General features: G+C 59.7%; 11 protein-coding genes across 11 annotated transcripts; 7 read left to right on the top strand and 4 right to left on the bottom strand.

Moving 5' to 3' along the window:
* Positions 1-501: 501 nt before the first annotated feature.
* On the top strand, positions 502-3,263 carry CcaverHIS019_0506030 (uncharacterized protein; the record flags this gene model as incomplete). Its single annotated transcript, XM_060601780.1, has 6 exons — positions 502-688; positions 745-919; positions 1,056-1,172; positions 1,207-1,365; positions 1,401-1,768; positions 1,804-3,263. The coding sequence occupies 6 exons, from the start codon at positions 502-504 to the stop codon at positions 3,261-3,263; spliced, it is 2,466 nt and encodes an 821-aa protein (XP_060458240.1).
* Positions 3,264-3,623: 360 nt separating this feature from the next.
* On the top strand, positions 3,624-4,169 carry RPS14B (uncharacterized protein; the record flags this gene model as incomplete). Its single annotated transcript, XM_060601779.1, has 2 exons — positions 3,624-3,727; positions 3,821-4,169. The coding sequence occupies 2 exons, from the start codon at positions 3,624-3,626 to the stop codon at positions 4,167-4,169; spliced, it is 453 nt and encodes a 150-aa protein (XP_060458239.1).
* A 400-nt stretch (positions 4,170-4,569) lies between these two features.
* Positions 4,570-5,669, bottom strand: ISY1 (uncharacterized protein; the record flags this gene model as incomplete). The annotated part of the gene is made up of 4 exons (XM_060601778.1): positions 4,570-4,931; positions 4,977-5,111; positions 5,206-5,436; positions 5,468-5,669. 4 exons carry the CDS (start codon positions 5,667-5,669, stop codon positions 4,570-4,572), a joined length of 930 nt encoding a protein of 309 aa, XP_060458238.1.
* Positions 5,670-5,861: 192 nt separating this feature from the next.
* Positions 5,862-7,238, top strand: CcaverHIS019_0506000 (uncharacterized protein; the record flags this gene model as incomplete). The annotated part of the gene is made up of 3 exons (XM_060601776.1): positions 5,862-6,140; positions 6,175-6,282; positions 6,315-7,238. The coding sequence occupies 3 exons, from the start codon at positions 5,862-5,864 to the stop codon at positions 7,236-7,238; spliced, it is 1,311 nt and encodes a 436-aa protein (XP_060458237.1).
* Positions 7,239-7,479: 241 nt separating this feature from the next.
* sodB (uncharacterized protein) lies at positions 7,480-8,469 on the top strand (the record flags this gene model as incomplete). The annotated part of the gene is made up of 4 exons (XM_060601775.1): positions 7,480-7,593; positions 7,816-7,994; positions 8,030-8,039; positions 8,098-8,469. The coding sequence occupies 4 exons, from the start codon at positions 7,480-7,482 to the stop codon at positions 8,467-8,469; spliced, it is 675 nt and encodes a 224-aa protein (XP_060458236.1).
* A 163-nt stretch (positions 8,470-8,632) lies between these two features.
* Positions 8,633-9,658, bottom strand: ARC15 (uncharacterized protein; the record flags this gene model as incomplete). The annotated part of the gene is made up of 5 exons (XM_060601774.1): positions 8,633-8,695; positions 8,755-8,820; positions 8,933-9,052; positions 9,243-9,315; positions 9,501-9,658. The coding sequence occupies 5 exons, from the start codon at positions 9,656-9,658 to the stop codon at positions 8,633-8,635; spliced, it is 480 nt and encodes a 159-aa protein (XP_060458235.1).
* Positions 9,659-9,819: 161 nt separating this feature from the next.
* On the top strand, positions 9,820-10,738 carry PLP2 (uncharacterized protein; the record flags this gene model as incomplete). The annotated part of the gene is made up of 3 exons (XM_060601773.1): positions 9,820-9,848; positions 9,880-10,490; positions 10,527-10,738. 3 exons carry the CDS (start codon positions 9,820-9,822, stop codon positions 10,736-10,738), a joined length of 852 nt encoding a protein of 283 aa, XP_060458234.1.
* Positions 10,739-11,646: 908 nt separating this feature from the next.
* Positions 11,647-13,515, top strand: MON1 (uncharacterized protein; the record flags this gene model as incomplete). The annotated part of the gene is made up of 5 exons (XM_060601772.1): positions 11,647-12,052; positions 12,122-12,133; positions 12,168-12,703; positions 12,738-12,819; positions 12,866-13,515. The coding sequence occupies 5 exons, from the start codon at positions 11,647-11,649 to the stop codon at positions 13,513-13,515; spliced, it is 1,686 nt and encodes a 561-aa protein (XP_060458233.1).
* Positions 13,516-13,539: 24 nt separating this feature from the next.
* On the bottom strand, positions 13,540-15,432 carry GPI16 (uncharacterized protein; the record flags this gene model as incomplete). Its single annotated transcript, XM_060601771.1, has 5 exons — positions 13,540-14,114; positions 14,151-14,345; positions 14,385-14,879; positions 14,918-15,244; positions 15,276-15,432. 5 exons carry the CDS (start codon positions 15,430-15,432, stop codon positions 13,540-13,542), a joined length of 1,749 nt encoding a protein of 582 aa, XP_060458232.1.
* A 143-nt stretch (positions 15,433-15,575) lies between these two features.
* Positions 15,576-17,201, top strand: CcaverHIS019_0505940 (uncharacterized protein; the record flags this gene model as incomplete). The annotated part of the gene is made up of 2 exons (XM_060601770.1): positions 15,576-16,185; positions 16,225-17,201. The coding sequence occupies 2 exons, from the start codon at positions 15,576-15,578 to the stop codon at positions 17,199-17,201; spliced, it is 1,587 nt and encodes a 528-aa protein (XP_060458231.1).
* Positions 17,202-18,111: 910 nt separating this feature from the next.
* CcaverHIS019_0505930 (uncharacterized protein) lies at positions 18,112-20,124 on the bottom strand (the record flags this gene model as incomplete). Its single annotated transcript, XM_060601769.1, has 1 exon — positions 18,112-20,124. One exon carries the CDS (start codon positions 20,122-20,124, stop codon positions 18,112-18,114), a length of 2,013 nt encoding a protein of 670 aa, XP_060458230.1.
* Positions 20,125-20,667: the final 543 nt, after the last annotated feature.

The raw sequence follows: 20,667 nt of genomic DNA, 5'->3' as shown, positions 1-20,667 counted from the left end.
CAGAATGTCATGGCCCAAGGGACATCAACTCTGCAGCGACACATTGCACTGCTGGTGTCATGGTGTCAACCTCTCAACCATTCAAGCTCTCATCTCGCCATACAGCTGTAACCTTGCTTGGCAGTCATCACCTTGAATGTGCAAACCCACGATCAAATGGCAAATTGCATTCTGCACATGACTAAATGTTGTTGGATATTACGGTCATGCTTAAAAAGAGCCAGGTGCGATTTGCCACCCAAATGACGCTGGTTCGACTAACGTTGACTGAGACATACCTGTTCCACCCATAATAGAGTCAGTCACACATTGTTTTCGAATACTCACAGCGTCTTTGTGGCTATGTCGCTACTCAAGATCTCCGAACAATCAAGACCAGCTCGAGTCCAACCTCCAAGTCAACTCGGTTCCGGTGCAGTCGCCACTCAGGGGCCAACCATACTTTAAGTCACGTCAACTCCTTCCTTGCCACTCCTTCCTTCTTGTACCTCCTGATCAAAAATGGCGTCCACCGCTGAGACTCCTCTCTCGCACGAGTGGGCCCTTCCCGAGTCGCTAGAGAGGCTCCTCGCTCTGGATGCGACCGCGCGCGCCGACGCCATCGAGGAGTTACTGAAGGAGACGCACCCCAACGTCCTTCCGGTCACCACTCGCGCCTCCTCGACTACACTCGCCCAGGCTCCCTCTGGTACGCCGACCTTCCTTATTCTCCCCAGTACAACCCCTCGGCCTCGCTTACCCCAGCCCCCTTCCTCGACGCGCTCCACAAGGCTCCCGACTCCAACACATGGAACAACGCGCCTGCTTTCAGTTCCACGGACAGCGCCTTGCTTGACCTCTTCAACGAGCTCCAGGATGGCGCCCGTCCTGTGGTGTTGTTTGGGATGCTTTCTAAGGCTTGGGAGGAGGATGCGGACAAGTGAGTCTTCCATGGGCAGAGGCATTCGACTGTGCGCGGCTTCAACCAAAGGATGTTCGGTTTCTGAACGCCACCCCCCCCCCCCCCCCTCCTACGGCCCACACCCTTCCCAACCCTAACTTGCCACTAACACCAGGACATTGCGGATCATCTTCCACACCCGCTCGATTCACGAGGGTAAGGGCCTCCGCGTCCCCTTCTTCAACTGCGTCGCATGGCTCTGGGACAATCACCCGCGTACCCTCCTTGCCAAGTTTGTCCACCTTCCTTTGTCCCGCTGACGTTAGCCTCCGCCTGATCGTGGAACCCACATGCGAGCGCGCGCGCCCCAAGAAGAAGGACGCCGCCAAAGCGGAAGCCAACAACAACGTGATGACCCTCGATGAGGACGGCGAGCCGGAGAAGGAGCCGGGGTATCCTCCCCGGCCCCATGGCAGTTTCGACGAGTAAGCTCTCCAAACACTTGGTCCGCTGACCCCAGCCTCAATGACATCCTGGTCCTTGCGATAAACGGCCAGCTCACCACGTCATACACTGGCAGGTTGACCGCCATCGACGAGGCCCTCGCTCCCGCCTCCAGCCGGAATTCTTTCAAGGCTGGCCGTCTGAGCAATGATAGCATGCGCAAGCGCCGGGGCTTCGCCAACGCGGCACGGGAAGCTCTCAAGAGCGCCAAAATCGAACAGAAAGCCGTGGCGATCTCTGAGCGAGGTGCGGGGAGAGCCGTGATGACGGAGCCGACTGACGGGGGCCCGTCGTCCAACCAGGAGACACAGGAGACCAGGAAGCGCAAGGTTGTCGAGACCGAGAGCGTATCTCTCAAGTCCAAGCTGGCGCGCTGTGGTTCAAGTGAGTCGGCGTGATTCGACTCTGCTGACTTGCAGAGCAGATGCGCGACGCGGTCATCGCCGAGCACACCGATAAGGGCCTCGCCGACCCCAAGGTCCAGATCCTCATGACCGAGGTCGTGAACATTTACACCGACTTCCTCAAGGCCGACCTCGAGCGTCTCCAGGCCCATAATGTCTACCTTGAGCGTCCAGAAGCTGAGCGCAAGGGCGACGGGTACGGTGCTCCCAACACGTCCCCTCACCTCTTCGGCATGACGTACGCCGCCAAGTGGGCTCCGACTCCTGGCAAGAGTGCCGACAAGCAGCTGCACATTGTCTCGGCTCTCGCCCGCGAGTTTTTCCCGGCGGACAACAAGGCCCGCATTCGTTTCCAGACCGAGGTCCTCACTCCTCTCCGCCGCGTCCTTGACGTTCCCGAGAGCCAGATGGTTAAGGGCGAGTGGACCATCAACTACTCCAAGGTTCCTGCCCGCTGCATGGCAAGGAACGACACCATGTTCCTCGAGCACGACCCCAGGGGCTTTGACAAGTATCTCCTCGCCGTCGCCGCTGGCAAGAGGTCGATTTCGGCTGCTTCTCTGGTCCCTCACGAGGTCCTGAAGAAATCACTCGATCCGAAATCATCATCAGCCATCATCAGCCGCGTCGCTAACCTCCAATGGGCATCGCTCGTCGACTCGATCCGCTCGAGTGTCAAGGGCGAGCTGTCCAACTGCATCGCCGTCGCCGACGTCTCGGGGTCAATGGGATCAGTCTACTACTCTTACTTCTCTGGTGGCCAAGTGGAACCCATCTGGCCCTGTCTCGCCCTCACGCTGCTCATGACCGAGCTCGCCCGACCGCCCTGGAACGGTACTTTCATCACCTTCTCATCCTCACCTCGTATCGAGCGTGTTGACAACACGCTCCCGGTCTCGGAGCGTGCGCGCAACCTCTCCCAGGCGGACTGGGGACAGTCGACTAACTATGCGGCGGTGTTCGATAGCATCCTGCGCGTTGCCAAGGAGAACAAGCTCGCACCGGAGGACATGGTCAAGACGGTCTTTGTCTTCTCGGACATGCAGTTCGACGAGAGCGGGCACTTTGGCGAGACCGAGCACCGAGCGGTTGTCCGCCGCTTCGAGGAGGCCAGCTACCCCATGCCGGAGCTTGTCTACTGGAACCTCCAGAGTGCAGCAACCAAGCCTGTGCAGGCCGATACGCCCGGTTGTGCTCTCGTGTCAGGCTTCAGTGGCGCGCTCATGAAGTACTTCATCCGTGCGCTGGGTGACGGCGGCGACGAGGAACCTGGGGAGGATGAGGGCCCGGAGGAGGACGAGGACTGGGACGACCTCGAGGATCTGAAGATCGTGCACGACGACGAGGATAGCGAAGGGAAGAAGACCAAGGCCGAGGCGAAGACGAAGCCGGCCAAGGAGGAGAAGACGCCTATGGACCACCTCAACGCGACCATTGCGGCCAAGCCGTTCCGTGGCGTCGTGGTGGTTGACTGAGCGTCGTCGCACTTGTATTCATACAATACTGCCAGGGGAAACCCACTTCCCATGTATAATCTGTAACACTTGCAATTACAGCGTGAGAAGCCCTTCTTTACACTGCGCCAGTGTTCTACTCGCTGCGCGTTGGAACCCTCATCAACTTCCCAAAGTTAGCCGCGTCAGTCAGGCACCGGAACCATTGTCTGCCACAAAACGTGGATGTACTCCCCACCACACCGGAGAAAACGGGACTTTGGCCTTTGGCCACGCGACAAGTTGGGCCAAATTCTTGACCCTGAACATCAGACCTACCGAGCGTTGAATTGACAAACTCGAGTGTTTCGTCGTTCTCTCGTCCATCAACCACCACCAAAAATGCCGCCCAAGAAGCAGACTCAGCCCAAGGAGGCCCCCGTTGCCCTCGGTCCCCAGGTCGCTGAGGGCGAGAACGTCTTCGGCGTCGCCCACATCTTCGCCTCGTGAGTGACGACGCGAGATTGGATTTGGCGATGCAAGCATTGTCTGGCATCTCGAAATCTTGAAATCTCTCGCATTTCTTCCTCTGACACCAGGTTCAACGACACCTTCGTCCACGTCACCGACCTCTCGGGCAAGGAGACCATCTCGCGTGTCACCGGCGGCATGAAGGTCAAGGCTGACCGTGACGAGTCGTCGCCCTACGCTGCCATGCTTGCTGCCCAGGACGTCGCCGTCAAGTGCAAGGAGGTCGGCATCACCGCTCTCCACGTCAAGCTCCGCGCTACCGGCGGTACCGGCACCAAGCAGCCCGGCCCCGGTGGCCAGGCCGCTCTCCGCGCCCTCGCCCGTGCCGGTATGCGCATCGGCCGCATCGAGGACGTCACCCCCATCCCGTCCGACTCGACCCGCCGCAAGGGTGGTCGCCGTGGTCGCCGCCTGTAATTGCGCGCGCCAGCTGCGTTTTCGTTTCATAGAATGGAGACGCGGATACTCGTCGCTAGACAGCACGCGCTATGCCAGTCCGTGGCTGTCCCTGACTTTTGGCTGCGGATGCAATCGTACACTAACGGGAGTGAGTTGAGAAGCTGGAAAAGGAGTGGAAGCGTCAACGGGCGTCGACGTCGGCTTCAGCGTCAGCAAGATGGGCGTGATGCATGCTTTGCTCGCCCTGTGCTGCCTGCGTTTGCAGACAGCCGCCAGTGCGCACCGCGAACATGAAAAGTTGAAGCGCCTTGTCCTCAGTATAATCTCGTGCTCAATCTCGTGCTCTTCAAAACCATAAGCCATGATAAAGTCTGCATCTATCACATATCCCATGAACCCTCTGAATCTGATGCTAGTGCTACACGCCATACTGCTCGCGCACCTTATCCTTCCTCCTCTCGAGCAGAATCTGCCCCATCCCCTCTGTATCCGGCATCTCTGGCGCTCCCAAGCTCCGCGGATCAAACACGCTCATGAACAAGGCGACTTGGGCCGCACCCGGATTGCTGGGTCCTCCAGGCGGTGGTGGAGGCGGCTTCTTGCCCTTCTTCCCCCGCTTCTTGCCCTTGCCCTCCTTCACCTCCTCATCCGGCTCGGGCGACTTGCGTTTCGTCCCCTCTCCCGCGCCGTCGAGGGGTGGTGGCGCGGCGGGCTCGGGATATGGCAGTTCGGCATCGACACCCAACAGCTCAGCGGCTGCACGAGATGCTTCCTCCCAATCTGGCGTCAGCTACCAATCGACCTGCTCAGCTGGTAGAGACGTACCTCTCCTCGCGGCGGCGTCTTCTTCCCCGGCCAGGGAGGGATCCATCTCGTCTAGGTCGCCATAGTAGTCTGTCCCCTGATTCCGGAACATCTGGAAGCTGGCGTTGCGCGCCGACTCCTCTGTCGCTGCCTTGGCTGGGCATTAGCTTGTACTCCAAGACGAAGCAGCTCGCCGTCCGGCTCCTCGACGGATGGGTTGTTCGTGTACCTCCGACACACACTAACTCACCGCCCTTCTCAAACATCTCCTTGACGCCAGGCAGCTCGCGTGCCCGCCCAAAGTACTTGTACCCGCGAGTACCAGGCACTTCACGCCCCTCGTTATCGACCATGGCCATGTTGGCGCGCTTGTAATTCGCGCCGCCGAGCCCGACAATCTGTGACTCCCAGTGCCGCTTCTCCTTGAGCAGCTGGTTGATCTCGTCGTTCAAGTCGCGAATCTCGTAGTTTGTCAGCGAGGCTGGGGTCAGTCAGTCCATAGTTGTACGCACAATCTTGGATCTTGGAGACCTTGCGGCTGATCTCGCGCATGATGTCGCCGCGCCAACGCTCACACTCTCGCAAGCTCGAGACGCTGGAGGCGACGCGCGGGCGCCGCTCGCCTGCGCGCCGATCACCGAGACCCATGTCGACAGCCTGCTGCTCGCGGAAGCGGTAGAGCATCGACTGCGCCTTTTCCGAGTTGCGCGCCATGGTGGATGGTGTTGTGGTTGATGGCGAGGAAGGTGAGCAAGGTAAGTTGTGGTGACGACTTGGTTATTGTAATTGAACCGGAAAAATGCCACGTCACGATTGGTGCCTGACCCACAATGTTGGACATGGAACAAGTGGAGGCTACTCAACAATCAACAAGCCAACTCTCATCCACTATCCACGCTCATCGACATGGCGTCGCCAGCACAGCTCAAGGAGCTGGGCATGGCTGCACCCACACGGACACATCCGTCACGCTTCCTCCCGCCAACACCACGCGCCACGTATCGCACTGTCCTCCAGTGCCTCCGCTTCATCCAAGACCCCCATGTGTGGCTCATCGCAACGATCCGCTTCCGCTCCCTTATCAAGGATGCGAATAAACATCTACCAGCGTATCTGAAGGACGACAGTCCCGAGCTCGAGGTGTGCAAGGAGCAGCGTGCGCGTGCTCGGAAGCACCTCAAGAAGGTGCGTGGTGCTGCACTTGGGTTCTGACAACCAGGAGCTCACCGAGGTGCGCGCCGCGACTGCGTGCCACCCGCATGCGCTTCTGCGCTTGATTGAGGAATGCTATGGTGTCCGCGGGCGAGTCAGGTGGGAGCTCATCAAGGTAGCTAGTCATACTAAAATAGCTGACGGCAGAACATTACGTTGAGCTCACCACTTGATCCAAAAGATTGGCCCCGGGCTGTGACGGACAAGATCCCAAACCCGGAGACTCGATACCCTCCCATGACACTGCAGCCGCTTCCCCCGTGCTTGCGGCCGCTCTCGAAGAAGCCCCCAGCAGGACTGATCGGTGTACGTGCGCGCACAGTCATTCCTCGGGCCGCAGTGAACCGAGAGGCGCGCAAGGAATGGGAGTATCAGTGGGACAACGTCTCGGTGCCAATCGTGATGCCCGCCAACGAGGATGGCGCCGCAACAGGATGGGAGGGCAAGGGAGTGATCGAGACGATGCGGGCTATGGCAGGTTTCGATAGCTCGCCTTTCCCCCCGACTCCGCCTCGACGAGCTGGTGCAGTCAAGCCAAAAAGCCCGAAAGAGCCTCTGCCATCCTTCAACAACCTTCCCAATAGCCTAAAGGCTGCGTTTCCTCGCCGACCACCATCATCCTATCGCACCCTCCCCTCCTTTCCACAACCTCGCGTGGCCCTCACACGCGATAATCCCCGCACTTGGAGTAACCCGCGCAAAATGACCCCACGCCTTCTTCGCCGCACGTACAACGACGTGTGGGAGCGGCTGGACTGGGTCGCCAAGATGCCGTTCCGTTCAGACTCGCAGGGGCGTATGTTGGGTGGCTGGAAACGCACAGACTGGGCGATGGTATCGACTGGTCGCAGTAGCTCTGGACCGAACGACTGGCGTGAAGCCGGGTCGCGTTGGGCCGAGGCGACCGAGAACGAGCTCAAATGGCTCACAGAGGATGAATTGGAGGGGAACTGGGACGAGATGCGGTTACGGGTGGCCAGGCAGAAGGCTTCGGTCAGAGCGAACAAGGCCCAGAAGGCCAAGGAGGCTGTTGTGCCGAAGGAGGCTACTGCCGCGAAAGAGGCGGAGTAAGCCGCCATCCCTCACATGTATGCATCTATTCACCTCGGCTGCATGATGTGCTGATTAACTTGATGCAGGGGAAACAGTAGAAGAGTGACGCCATCGGAGGTTGGCGGGCTGTGAGCCGAAGCCGAGCGGTGATATGATTACGTATCGTTGATTCGCTGTTGCCTGCGTCATACTATTAAAGACCACGCACCCTCAACAACTTGGTCTCTTCCCACCTCTCCGTTTGACTCAATACATCAAAATGGTCGCTCTCCTCCGCTCCGTCCCCCGCGCCGCCGCCCCCGCGCGCCGTGCCTTCGCTGTCGCCGCCGTCCGCAGCAAGCACACCCTCCCAGACCTCCCGTACGCTTACGACGTGAGTGCTTTTTTGCCGAGCTCGAGCTCGAGCTCCGAGCTCTGAACGAGCACCGAACGTGATGCTGACCGCAACTGCGCCATTGTCACATGACTATTGCTCTCATACTGTCCTCCCGGCTCGCTCTGATCCCTTCCCCCGCCGTCCATGCCCATTTTCCACACTCTCGCTTCTGGTGACTACCCGACCCATCTCACCTCACATGCGCACATCGCGATACAGGCCCTCGAGCCCTCGATCTCCAAGACGATCATGACTCTCCACCACGACAAGCACCACGCGACGTACGTCAACGGCCTCAACGCTGCCGAGGAGAAGCTCGCCGGCCTCCAGGCCAGCCAGGACGTCAAGGGCCAGATCGCCCTCCAGGCTGCTCTCAAGTTCAACGGCGGTGGCCACATGTGAGTTGCGCGAATGATCGCAAAGCTGACAGAAGCAACCACTCGGTGAGTCAGACGAACCAGAGAACCAGCGAGCCAGCTTGACCCACCTCGCTAACTCCAGCTCTTCTGGAACAACCTCGCGCCCACCGGCTCGGCCGAGACCCAGGTGCCGACCTCGGGCGTCCTCGCCGACCAGGTCAAGAAGGACTTTGGCTCGTTTGACAAGCTCATCGAGGAGGTGAACGCCAAGACTGCAGGTATCCAGGGCTCGGGCTGGGGCTGGCTCGGCTACAACCCCAGCTCCAAGGTTCTTGAGGTCGTCACTACGGCCAACCAGGACCCTCTGCTCACCCACGTCCCCATCATCGGCATCGACATCTGGGAGCACGCCTTCTACCTCGACTACCAGAACGTCAAGCCCGAGTACCTCAAGAACATCTGGAAGGTCGTCAACTGGGCCGAGGCTGAGAAGCGTCTCGCAGCCGCCCTCTAGGCCTAGGACGGTCTAGTCCATGGGTAGAAGATGCAAAAGTGAAGCAGTATTGTGCGAGTAAATAGGTTTGTTGGCGTCAGTCCACAGCGGCAATCTCTACAATCAGTCCACAGCGGCAATCTCTACATCGCTCGTGTAACACTCTACAACTGTGCATGTCAATCTACAGCGTGCGGCGGTCGGCCATGACGCGGTTGATGCAGCCCACGCCCGCGACCTCGACGAGCTGGGGTTAGCTGAGGTGTATCTGGCAGCTGCAGCTGCAGCTACGTCGCAACTCCTCACCTTCTCGTGCCACGTCAGGAGCACAGATCCCGGGATGTCGGCACCGTTGCCCAACGCAGCCATGTTCTGGGGTCAGCAAGGTGTATGGTGACCTGGGTACGAGCTTCAGAATCACAGTGTGCCAGGCTCTGACAACGAGTCTCCCAGTCCAGTCCAACCCAGGCCTGCCTCAACCCACCTTGTATAGATATGCCATGAGGTACGCCTGCTGCTCGTGGTCGAGCCCCTTGATGGCGTTGGGGATGTCAGCCGCCCGCGTCGAGTTGAGGATCAGGACGACAGCCTGGGTTGTGAGTTCCTGCTGTCAGCTAGGTCACAGACTAAGCAGAGGTCATGGTAGATCGAGCCAAGGCTATCCGCCAGACGTGGGCTCCATGCCCATCACAGAACAAGTAGCCACAGCAGCGGCGATTCACGCCACCTCAAGGTTGCAGCCAATTGATTGCTGCGCCGCGCGGCTGCCCCAACACTCAAGGCCCAACACCCACCTTGGCCTGGTCCACCCCCTCGCCGTACGGTGGGTTCGTGAGGATCGTCGACAATGCGCCCCCGATGTCACCCCTGCTGTCAGCGCTTTGCCCACGCCCTCCATAACGAATTGGCATTCGGGTCACAATGTTCCATGCCTCAGCAGCCTCGGAGTCTCCCAGCCCAATGTCGGTGTCGTGCTCCTCTCACCCGCAAACAGCCTCCCCCGCCCCTCCCTCGCTTCGCCCCGCCCACCCACTTCCCAGCCCCAGACTTACTTGGACACCAAGTTCCGGCACTCCTGGCTCCGATGCTGGGCCTCGGCGTACGCGCCATCTGGCCCGCGCGGGTCAGGCTCATACAGGTCCGAGGGGAGGAGGATCTCCTCTTCGAGCGCGTCGATGTCAATCTTGCGGTAGGCGTACTCGTTACTCATGGTGTATGGGTGGTCGAGCAACGTCGATGTTGGCGTGGCTATGACGATGGGCCTTATGGGCGGGTCGAATAAACTAATACCAGCACGGCACGGTGGAGGTTGGCTGTCTGAAGTTGGTTTCGTGGAAGAGTCCAGTGCACAACTCGATTCACCCATTCACAATGGTCAACCCGAACGAGGACACGGAATTGTGAGGTTACTAGAGACCCCTCTGACAGCAGTAACGACGCCCTTCGCGCGCAGGGTATCCTGCCGCCCAAACCGCCTTCGCGCTCTCCATCACCGGACATTCCGCACATCACGCGGGCCGACGCAACGCGCGCCCTGGCCGAGATTGCGGACGCAGACCAACTCGGCGACCTGCTCGAGGGTGATGGGCTCGATTCGGACGATGAACGCATGTTCGAAGACTACCGGCGTAAGCGAATGGCCGAGATGCACCAGGCCGAGAAACGTGGCCGGTTTGGGAGCATGGAGCCGCTGGCGCGAGAGGACTTTGTTCGCGAGGTCACGGACGCAAGTAAAGCTGCCCCTCCTGGAGAGCAAGTGGACGACGACTCGGACGACGAAGCGCCAAAGAAGAGCCGTGGGACAGGTGTCGTCGTTTTCCTCTTCCAGGACTCAATACCACTTTCGCAGCACTTCCGACCGCTGTTGAATCAGATCGCGGCAGCGCACCCCGAGACAAAGTTCCTCGCCATCCCCGCACAGCTCTGTATCCCCAACTACCCCGATAAGAACGTGCCTACTCTCCTCGTCTACCGGAATGGCGAGATGATGGGACAGGTTGTGGCTGGCGCCGGTCTCAAGGGCATGAAGACGACCGCGAGGGGTGAGCTCGACCGCGGATAGCCAAAGCTGACAGCAGACCTCGAGGCCTTGCTCATTAGGTACACGGCACTCTCGGGTCCGTCCAAGGCGCTGCGTGTCAGTGGCAGCCGGGAGGAGGACAGTGACGACGACCTCGACGATGACATTGGCGCGGTTAACACTCGCGGCGGTGGGATCCGGAGTGGCGGTGTTGGCGTGGGCACCAGGCGGGACGCAAGCGACGACGACGACAGCGACTTTGACATGTAGGCATGTCAGCGCTGTAGGGGATCTCTGGACCTCTCCGTCCACTTACTGCTGCAGCTCTCAACCCGGTTGCCACTCACCAGGCTGTGGACTGCGCACAATACTTAATACCCTTCTACGCTCACTTCAACATGCACCACATACGTTCTACGTCCTAACGTCCCAACCAGTGCGGCACACAGGGTTCTTGAACAAGCCCATCATATTAAGTGGCACGCGCGCAGGGTCAATAAATTCGACATAGCGACGATATTGAGGGCTCTGATCAGGCTCCTCAGAGGCAGGTGTACCGGAGGTGCTGGACATGGTGGTGGACTTGATGATGGTGGGAGTGAGATGTAGCCTTGAAGGTTGGTGCATATTCAGTGTAGAGTCGTAATTATTGCCGCAAGCTGTACTGTGCTCTGGGTTCCCATCTGTAAATCAGCACAGGAGCCTGTCAGTTGACGTGGAAAGCGGCTTCACGGCATTGGCATGGCAGATGGTCAGGCCGTCTTTGTCTATCACAGCCTGTCAGCCGCCTGGCAGCTTCAGCTTCAACGCGACGATGGATTCCGAAATGCAGCTCATCTTCACCTGGATGCAAAAGAAGACATCGGATCATCACCGACGCCGACTGCGACATCCAGACTATAGACTTGGCGGACTGCACATGCATTCATCTCGTATCTTTGTCGAAGAGTGTTGCGGAGCCTCTTTGGTCCGATGAAGCCTTTGTCATTCCGCCCTGACCGGAGTGTTGGATTCACAAACCTCCATCTCACTCTTCACGTCATCCATCCATGGCACCGCGGGCGGAAGCACCGCGCAGCCCTCACAGCCCCCGCAGCCCGCGGGAGCGAGCACCGCACCTCGCCAGCGACCTATACTCGAGCGCGAGGTCGAGCTCGCGCCCGCGCTCCCCGTTTCCTATGCCAGCAGCGGCGCCCGCGGCCGTCTCGACCGCGCACGTCAATGTCGAGACGGCATCGAGTCCCGACGCGTCGGCCTTGGATTCGCTGCTCCCATTACCTCGCCCCCGCATCTCGCCCTCGCGGAGCGTGCCTAATGTCTCGGCCGCAGCCGCGCCGTCGCCCTTCACCTCGGACGAGTCGCGCGCCCCGTCCCCAGCCATCATATCCCTCACGGCCACGCCGCTCACACCGCGTTCGCGTCGTGTCTCTGCATCAGCCTCAACACCAATACGCACGCCTAGCCGGAAGGGCAAGGAGCGCGCCGTCGAGGTCGAGGTTGAAGCGGACGCACTCGGAGAGGTCAGCGTACAGGGCAACGCGCGGCGAGGACTGCGCGAGCTTGTCGCGCGTGACGAACGGCGACGTGAGCGAGAAAGGGAACGAGAACGTGAGCGAGAAAGAGAACGAGAAAGAGAGCTCGGACTACCAATAGCCATCACCAGAGGTGAGTTGACAGCACGACTTGACCTGACATCAAGACGTGGCGGACATGCCTCCAGCATCAGATACCGTATATTCCCATCCGAGGCGGTATTACGTCCTCACGAACGCAGGGAAGCCCGTCTTCAGTATCGGGCACACGGACGACGACACGCTCACCAACCTCATGGGCGTGGTACAGGCGCTCGTCTCGATCTTCGCCGAGGACGACGACAAGCTGCGTTCCGTCGTTCGTGGACGTACACGTATCGCGTTCCTCATCAAACCGGAGATGTACCTCTTCGCCGTTAGCGATTGGGGGGAACCGGAACATGTTCTGCGCACGCAGCTCGAGTACATCAACCTGCAGATCCTGAGCGTCGTGTCGGCCGCGCAGCTCGCGCGCGCGTTTGCCCGCCGTTCAAACTTTGATCTCTCGCGGCTACTTGTGGGAAGCGAAAAGTTCCTATATTCCCTCGTTGAGACGTGTCAGGATGACCTGAGTTTTATGACGACGACTCTGCAGCCGTTACGCATGCCACCGGCGTTGCGCGAGAGCGCAGGCAACACTCTCACTCCCCCGGCCAAGTTCAAGGTGCGTCCAACCCAACATACCAAGCTGATTCTAGGACCTACTATACGTCCTCCTCATCGCTGGCGGGCGGATAGTCACGCTCCTCCGACCTCGACGACACGCCGTACATCCCGCAGGTGAGCTATTCACTGCTGAACCCACTGCTCCCACAACTCACACCAGACATGCACCTGCTGTTCAACACGATCGCGACCTCACCAACATTACGCGAGGTCGAGACGTGGCTCCCAATCTGTCTGCCAAAGTTCAACCCGCAGGGCTTTGTACACGCGTACATTTCCTTTATCCGCGAGGACGTGGGCCTGATCTTCATCTCGGCGGATAGAGACGCCTTTGAGCCTTTGTGCGGTTGGCGCGAGCTCGTGGTGGAGCAGCTCTCCCGCGACGGCGCGCTGGACCGCATCGCAGCCTGCGTCAAGAGCCACCCATACACCGTCGCCGAGCTTGGAAGTCCAGGCTTGCGACACTTTGTGTACAAGAACCGGGGGATGGTGCAGATAACAAGCCCAGAGTGGGAGGAGCCGTATACCAAGGGCAGTGAAGCACGACGCCGCCTCGTCACTCTCTACCAGAAGGCACAGGATGCCCTCTTCGCCCGCCCCGGCACTGGCCAGCCAACCCCGCTGAGGCTCCTGTACCTCTGTGGGCCACACGAAGCCGTCCTAGCCTGGCTCACTCGCCCATTCGAGCTCTACGTCGCCGTCTCCCCTCACCTCCCCATGAGCGCTGTCGTTGCGACCGCCAATCGTGTCGCAAAGTGGGTTAATCTCGAAGAGAGCCGTCTGTTCCTCCGCGACGCCCCCGTCTTCTAGTTGTATGTATGCATTTCTATCACTCTAACCTGCTTCCTCGGCGTCAGAGTCTGTGTCGTTGGCGTTCAAGTCCTCCTCGAGCATGTCGTATGAAACCTTCTCGCCGCGCGGGAACAGAGGTTCCGCCTCGGGCACCTGCTCCTGCTCGGTCGCCGCCTCCTCCGGTGTCGGCTCGATCTCGACCCACCCCCAGCGGCGCACGAGACGGCCCTGGAGCGAGCCGAAGAAGACGGCCATGACCGTCGACGACATGATGATGACGTTGTACGGCATCGAGAAGTCGGGCGTCGGCACGTCAAGCAGCAGCTTGGCGGCATACACGTGCCGGCGGGACGAACGGCGGTGGTCGACGTCCCCGTCCCCTTCGCCATCTTCGCCATCCTCACCCTCGATATCGAGCAGCGTGAGCACGCCTGGCGGGATCTCGCGGCCGCGTTCCGCGTCTGGTCGGTGGTCATCATACTTGAGCGTGAGCTTGGTGAAGGGAATCGAGACGCGCAGCACGCTGTGAGCTGGCAGTGTCAGGTGGAGGTGAAGCGTGGTTGTCGAGGGCGTGGGCGGGACCGAGGGCATGTACTCTACTCCGCGGAGGAGGCCACCTGCTGTCAGCTAACAGGTAGTAAACCGGCACTCACGCTTGTCCTTGCCGTCGACGCGAACTGTCATCTCGCTCATCCAGCCCTTGACCCACCAAGGCCACACCTCCGAGTACACTACTGGCCTGTCAACGTCGGCATTGTTCGTGATGTCAATGACCAGCGTCGCGTCCGCAGCGTTCCTATCCGCGGCGACGCGCGAGATCGTCACAAAAGGTGGCTCGAAGGAGAGTGCTAGGGTCAGCTACTGTGTGGGTTTCTAGATGTACGTACGGTGCTGGAAATGTCCCTCGCCGTCCCACCAGAACCCCATGTCCCTGCCCGATACGTCGGCCAGATCCCACTCGTCGACCACGCGCTGCCTCCCGTCCATCCATTGCTTGACGGAGCGGGCCGGCGCCGGGTCCGAGCTGAAGTGCTCGCCCCGCGGGCGGACGACACGGATCACAGAGCTAGAAGCCGCTGGGAATGGGCGAGGCACGAGCTGCTGGAAGAGCTTGTGGATGGTGAAGTCGCGCGCGTCGTTGCGCATCGGTACCAAGTCCACTACACCTTCCCACCATCCCCTCCAGGATCCTGGCGCATCAGCCGTGGGCATCACCACGTCGATGCCCTCCGTCTTGAAGCCCCAGGAGAGGACGACGCCTGGCTTGGCCAGAAGCGCTGAGAGGCCGGAAAGGCCCTTGCTGGGCAGGAGAGAAAGGAAGGGTGTGAGGTTCTCCGTGCAGAGATGCAGGTGCGGCGTCGAGACGAGGTAGTGGGAGGCGTCTGGCATCAGTTTTGAAAGTCGACGCTAAGGGACATACTCTCGCCATCGTGGGCTGGAGGATACAGCTCGCCGAAGGTACGAATGGCCTTGCCCGAATCCTCGGCGCCGACAACGCCGGCGCAGAACATGCCTCCAAACGCGTGCGTGACCGCGTCCCAAGCAGCGTCCGTCTCAGCCGGCGCGCCGCGCAACCAGCCACGCACGCTTCCGCCTCCGCCGCCCGCCTCGTATGCTAGCGGGCCAGCCTCGCCGTGTCGGCGCGCATGCCACTGCCCAGACGTGAACGAGACTGTGAGCTCTGAGACATTGTTCCTCTCGAGCGGGAGGAGCAGTCCAGGTGGAGTGAGCGCGTGGTGGCTCTGGTCTGATGTCAGTGTCGTTGTGGATGGACTCACGTGTCGACCCTTCCCCGTGGTGGAGGTCGAACTGGGTCGTGAACTCGAAGAGGACGCTGAGCTTGCCGTCTGGCAGTGGATGAAGGGTCAGTGATTCGTGCAAAGTGTCACGCGCCGCAACGGCGGCTGCGAGGAGGATGGGTGCGGCGAGCCGCATGTTGATGGTGACGAGACAAGATGGCCAAAGTGGAGGTAACTGGGTTTTGTTTTCGTCAACTCTTGTCAGAAACCCAATCCGTCCATCGTCCATCCGCTTGCCATCTCGGTCTGGCCGATCCCAGCTCGCCCAAAGCGGACAGGATGAACGGCATCGTTGCGCCACAACCAATACGGCCTGGCGACCTCTCGGCACAGGCGTCTGACGCAGTACTTCCCCTCATCTCGTCTGGTAAGAAGACACCCAAGTCCCCCAAGGCCAAAAGCCCCAAGTCTGGCCCGCCCTCGCGCCCTCCGTCTCGAACCGAGCGCCGCTTCACATGTACCTTTACTGGCTGTGACAAGGCGTACTTGAAGCCGTCACGCCTGGCTGAGCACATCCTCACTCACACGGGCGAGCGACCTCACGTCTGCAAGTGCGGCCAGAGCTACCTCCGCGCGTCGCATCTGGCGGCGCATCAGCGCACTCACAAGAGTGAGGCAGACAAGGAGTATACGTGCCTGCGAGAGGGATGTGGGAAGAAATTCTGGACAGCAACACACCTCGCGCGGCATGAGGCAGCTCACGACAATGCTGCGGTGCACGCTTGCACACAGTGCGAGGAGACGTTTCCAAAGAGTCATCTCCTACGAGAGCATGTGGCTGCGGCACACATGCCGGCGGGGAGCAAGCCGTGGGCATGTACCCATGAGGGATGTGGCCGCAGTTTCGACACGAAGCAGAAGCTACGGACACATGAGAAGACCCACGACCGTGAGTCAGTGGTGCACCTATAGATGCAGCTGACATCAGCCACAAGATACACCTGCTCCCATCCTATCCATGGGCTCAACATGCCCTCGTTCCCCGTGTGGTCCGCTCTGCAGACGCATATCCGCGACGCGCACCCGCCGACCTGCCCACATGCCGAGTGCGAGGGACGCGCATTCAAGAACGCCGGTCGTCTCCGTGAACATCTGCGTGTGCACGCGGAACGTGAGGCGGACCTCGCGGCGGGCCACGACCGCGAGGACTCGGAGGACTTGCCGCCGGTCTTGGCCGAGGCGACGACCCGGCGGAAGAAGCGCAAGCTGAGTATGATTTCTGAACGGGAGGTCAGGGGTCTCAACACGGAAGGGACATTCCTGCCCGCCTCGCCGTCTGGTGGCTCCACGCCAGCTACTCCAGGCACGCCAAAGAAGCTCCCCCGCCTGACGACTGGTGAGGCTGGCAAGGACTGGACGTGTGGTGCGCCTGGCTGCGGTGCAAGGTTCAAGTCCCGCTTTGCGCGTGACGAACACGCGCAGGCCTCGCACTCGACCGGGAGGCACAAGTGCGACGAGTGTGGCCGATCATACCGTCGCCCAGCGAGTCTAAAACGGCACCGGGCGAGCGGATTGTGTGAGGACGGCCAGCCATCCAACGGCTCTGCTCCGGAACGTGCACGCATCGGCATCCTTGAAGTGTCAGCCGGCGACCTCCTCACTGGCACCGCAACGCTTCCGGGGGGTCCACTTTACCGCCGCTGGGCGTGCCCGTACGTTTACCAGCTTCCCGATGGTGAGGACGTAGACGAGGATGGAGGGGAGGGAGCCCAGGCACGAGAGGATGCGGAGGATGCACAACAGGTTTCGGACGACGGAAAGCGTTATACATATTGCCCCGAACGCTTCCACCGCGTGTACGATGTCCGTCGGCATCTCGCTGCAGTGCACAAGATGGTGCTCAGCGACATGGCGACGCGCGAGATGCTGCTTGCAGACGGCCAAACAGGGGAGGACGAAGAGTAGGTTGTGAGTTGTGCATCTAGGAATCTGGTTGTAATCTTAATGTTGATACGCACTCATGTATCTCTTGAAACGATACGCCGAATCAAGAATGGGCTTGTTCTGGTGGGCCTCTGTGTCGACCGTCGTATACTGCAGCATGGTAGCTGTCATTGTGGACACCTAAGTGCTCTCACCCACGCTCACCACATCCTTCAAGTCAGTCCCATCGTCCAGTTTGTTCCTTCCTCCGGTGTCCCATTATATGCACAATCCAGAGATTATATACCAACCCAGCTTCACACAAACATCAAGGTCGCGTGGCGAAATGGCATCGCGTCTGACTACGATTAGTATATCAGGAGATTGCGGGTTCGACCCCCGTCGTGACCTGGAGTGAGCGCGAGCTTGCACTGACCTTTTGGATGGGATTGACTCGTTTTCCTGTCACGCCACACCACTGACTGTGCAACTCGCGCGGCAGGTTGTTGGAGGACATGCACAGTAGACTTTGTTTCCAGTTTTCATAGGTGGTGGCACGTTGACGTTGAGAGGGAACAGCGGGCTGGTGTTGACGAACGGGTGGAAGGCAGACAGTGGATGTTCCGCAGCGATTACCCTGGCACGAACGAGCCAAGCTGGATTGGGCACAAGTGTGCAGTCGACAAGTGCAGTCGATTTGGTTGAGGAAAGGCGAAGCGATAGGGGAGGAAAAGGCGACGAGTCAAGCGGTCTGTTGCGCTGAGCGTGTCATCGTCTTTTCGGCCACTCCCCGTACCCCGTATCAGTCCCTCCAGATGCTTTGGTATCATACATCATGTGCTTCTTCCTATCACTCCCTGCCGTCTCACCTGCACACTGGTCGGCCTACATGCGTGGCCACGACGATTCGGCACGTCACACATCGCCCATGAGCCCAATGCCCTGTCCTCTACTAATGCCGAATGCCCCTCGCCCACGTGATCAAGTCACGCAGACTACGCTCCTCACCCCTTTTCTCACCACAGACCTCACACGGGTCCGCCTCGTCGTATGTCGAGAACTGCATACTTTCTTCGATGCGCGGGTAACCGTCGATGGCGAGCTGCCGTTGGAGTCCCTTCTTTAGCTTGCGTAAGTGAGCGAGCGCGGTGTACTCGTCATCCGCCATTTGTTTCTTCTTGGCAAAGAAAGCGGCCTCTCGGGCCTTGAGAAGTGGAGAAAGCTCAAGCACACCTGCAGCCTCCAGCCCAGCGTGGAGTCGTTCGGCCTCGTGGAGCAGCGAGTCCATGTCGACGGAATTCGCCTCCACGAACGAGTCGAACTTGGGAAGGAGGTGCGGCGCCTTCTCTTTGACTTGCGCAATGAACTCCTGGCTGACGGGCAGTTGCACCGCGTCCATCATCGAGGGAAATTCACGGTATGCGGTCCTAGTGGCGTCCCGCTCCTTCCTCGCGGCGGCGACGGCGGCGTACTGCCTGGGAGAGGGTGGCACGAATCCTGGAGGTCGCACCGGTGCGTAGTACTGCTGATCGGCGAGGACGCGCTTTACAAAACGCTTCTGGTCCGCGGAGGGCAGACCGACGATGCGGTTGATGCGCTGTGCGAGCTCTTCCGTATCCCTGCAGAATGTCTCGTCCTCGCTCAAGAAGAAGGTGCGCTCCTCGTATGGGTCTGCCGAGGGGCCATCTAGCATGGTGGAGTCGGTGAGAAGGATAATCGGGCCGTAAGGAATGTTGTGCATTGTCACTCGCTGAGCGAACATGCACTGGGCGATCGCGTACAGGCGGGCATAATGCATATCTGACCGACCCTCGACCATGACATCGCCGGAGAGCTCGATGAGCTCAGCGACCGTCAGGTCTTCGAAGCCTTTGAAAGGTGCTGATCCGATATTCTGCAGCGCCCAGCGGGCGGCATAAGTCGCAAAGTCCTCGTATCGGGGAGGCGGAGGAAGGGAGAAGCATGCCTTCTTGGCGTTCGCGAACTCGGGTGACCGGACAACATACATGAACAATGGAATCGTGATCCTGACGTCGCCGAACCATCCAAGCCGGTGGATGCCCCGCTCGTCCCAGGAGTTACGATGGAGGTAGTTGAGTAGATAAGCCGCGACCCGCGATGAGAAGCAGATGTGCGTGAGTGCGGGAAAGAGGGAATGGGCACGGCTCTCGTCGTCAACTGTTCCGTTGTCGGGGTCGTCCCAGTCGGGGGCATCCCAGCCAGCGACGCCCCGGTCGGCCTTTGCTCCGTCGGTCTCTCCACTTTCTAGTTCTTCCTCACTACTGTCTCCATTTTCGTCAATCCACGAGTCGTCGTCGAACCCGTAATTAGGATAGACTTTCCGACGGACTTGGCAATATTTGCCGCAGCTGCCCGGGTACTGCCGGTGTCCCTGGTGTTCCTGGAGGCATTCGTCCGGCAGGATGTGGAGCTTCATGGCCAGGTCATTGACCAACGCCTCGGATGGCACCTGCACAAAGGTGATGGAGCGGGTGTGGCGGAACAGTGCGAGGCGGCGGTTCCACATGTCCTCGCTAGTGTTGACAGCGAGCTGCGAGTGCTCGTCGCCCTGGGTGGCCAGCTCGTCATCTGTCTCGGGATCACTCTCAGCGTCTTGAAGAAATGGATCATTGTCGCCCCAATCGCCAGATCCCGCCCCCTGCTCGAGGGAAGCAAACACCTCACCATGCTCCCGCTTAATTTGCTCCAGTTGTTCCAAGTACTCAGCCTTGCTGGTGTTCTCGAATCGGGGCTTCCTTTTGGTGGCACGTGGTAGGCCATGGAACAGCCGGTCTACATTGACGCGCGTGATCACGAGGTTGCGGTAGAGGAGTGGCGTGATTTGTTCGTTGAAGTGTTTGGAGAGGAGGCAGAGTACGGCGAGTGTAGCAGGTTCAGCGAGCCCGATGATGAGCGATAGGATCTCGGACGGAAGAGTCGACATCGAGGCCGGGGACGTGGCCATGTTGACGGACAGTTGATGTTGTGACTTGATGACGGATGGATTAGTGGGAGAAGGAAGGTGCTGGATAGAGATGATGAGCGTGTGTAGTGTCAACGTGTTAAATGAACCAACGGGTTCAAACGCAAAGATGCAAATACAGATACACAAGTGTGTGTCGACCATGCCAGACTTGTTCAATCTAAGGAGGAGTGAATGTGCGCCAGACAGCGAGAGGTAGGGTTCTGTGGCTCTGCAACGGAGCAGGATGACAATGGAGCTGCATGGCACACACTCGATCACTCTGACATGCGTGCACGAAGCTGCTACGCTGCGTTGCAGGCATGCAGCGTGGTCCATGGGCTCTCGATGCGAATTTACGACTTGTGGATGGCGTGGTTGGTTCGTGACGCCTCCCGATGTCCGCGATTGCACGAGCATCGGCCGTTTACTATATGGACATACCTGGCAGCCATGCTGGTAACGTCCTAAGTTCCTCTACCCCTCGACACCAGAGCCTAGCCACCAACGGACGCGAGCGACCCTCCAATGCCGGGCTAGCCCATT

This window comes from Cutaneotrichosporon cavernicola, assembly GCF_030864355.1.
Source record: "Cutaneotrichosporon cavernicola HIS019 DNA, chromosome: 5".
NCBI lineage: Eukaryota > Fungi > Basidiomycota > Tremellomycetes > Trichosporonales > Trichosporonaceae > Cutaneotrichosporon > Cutaneotrichosporon cavernicola.
Note: the sequence above shows the minus strand (reverse complement) of the source record. Positions and strands in the feature narration are given on the sequence as shown.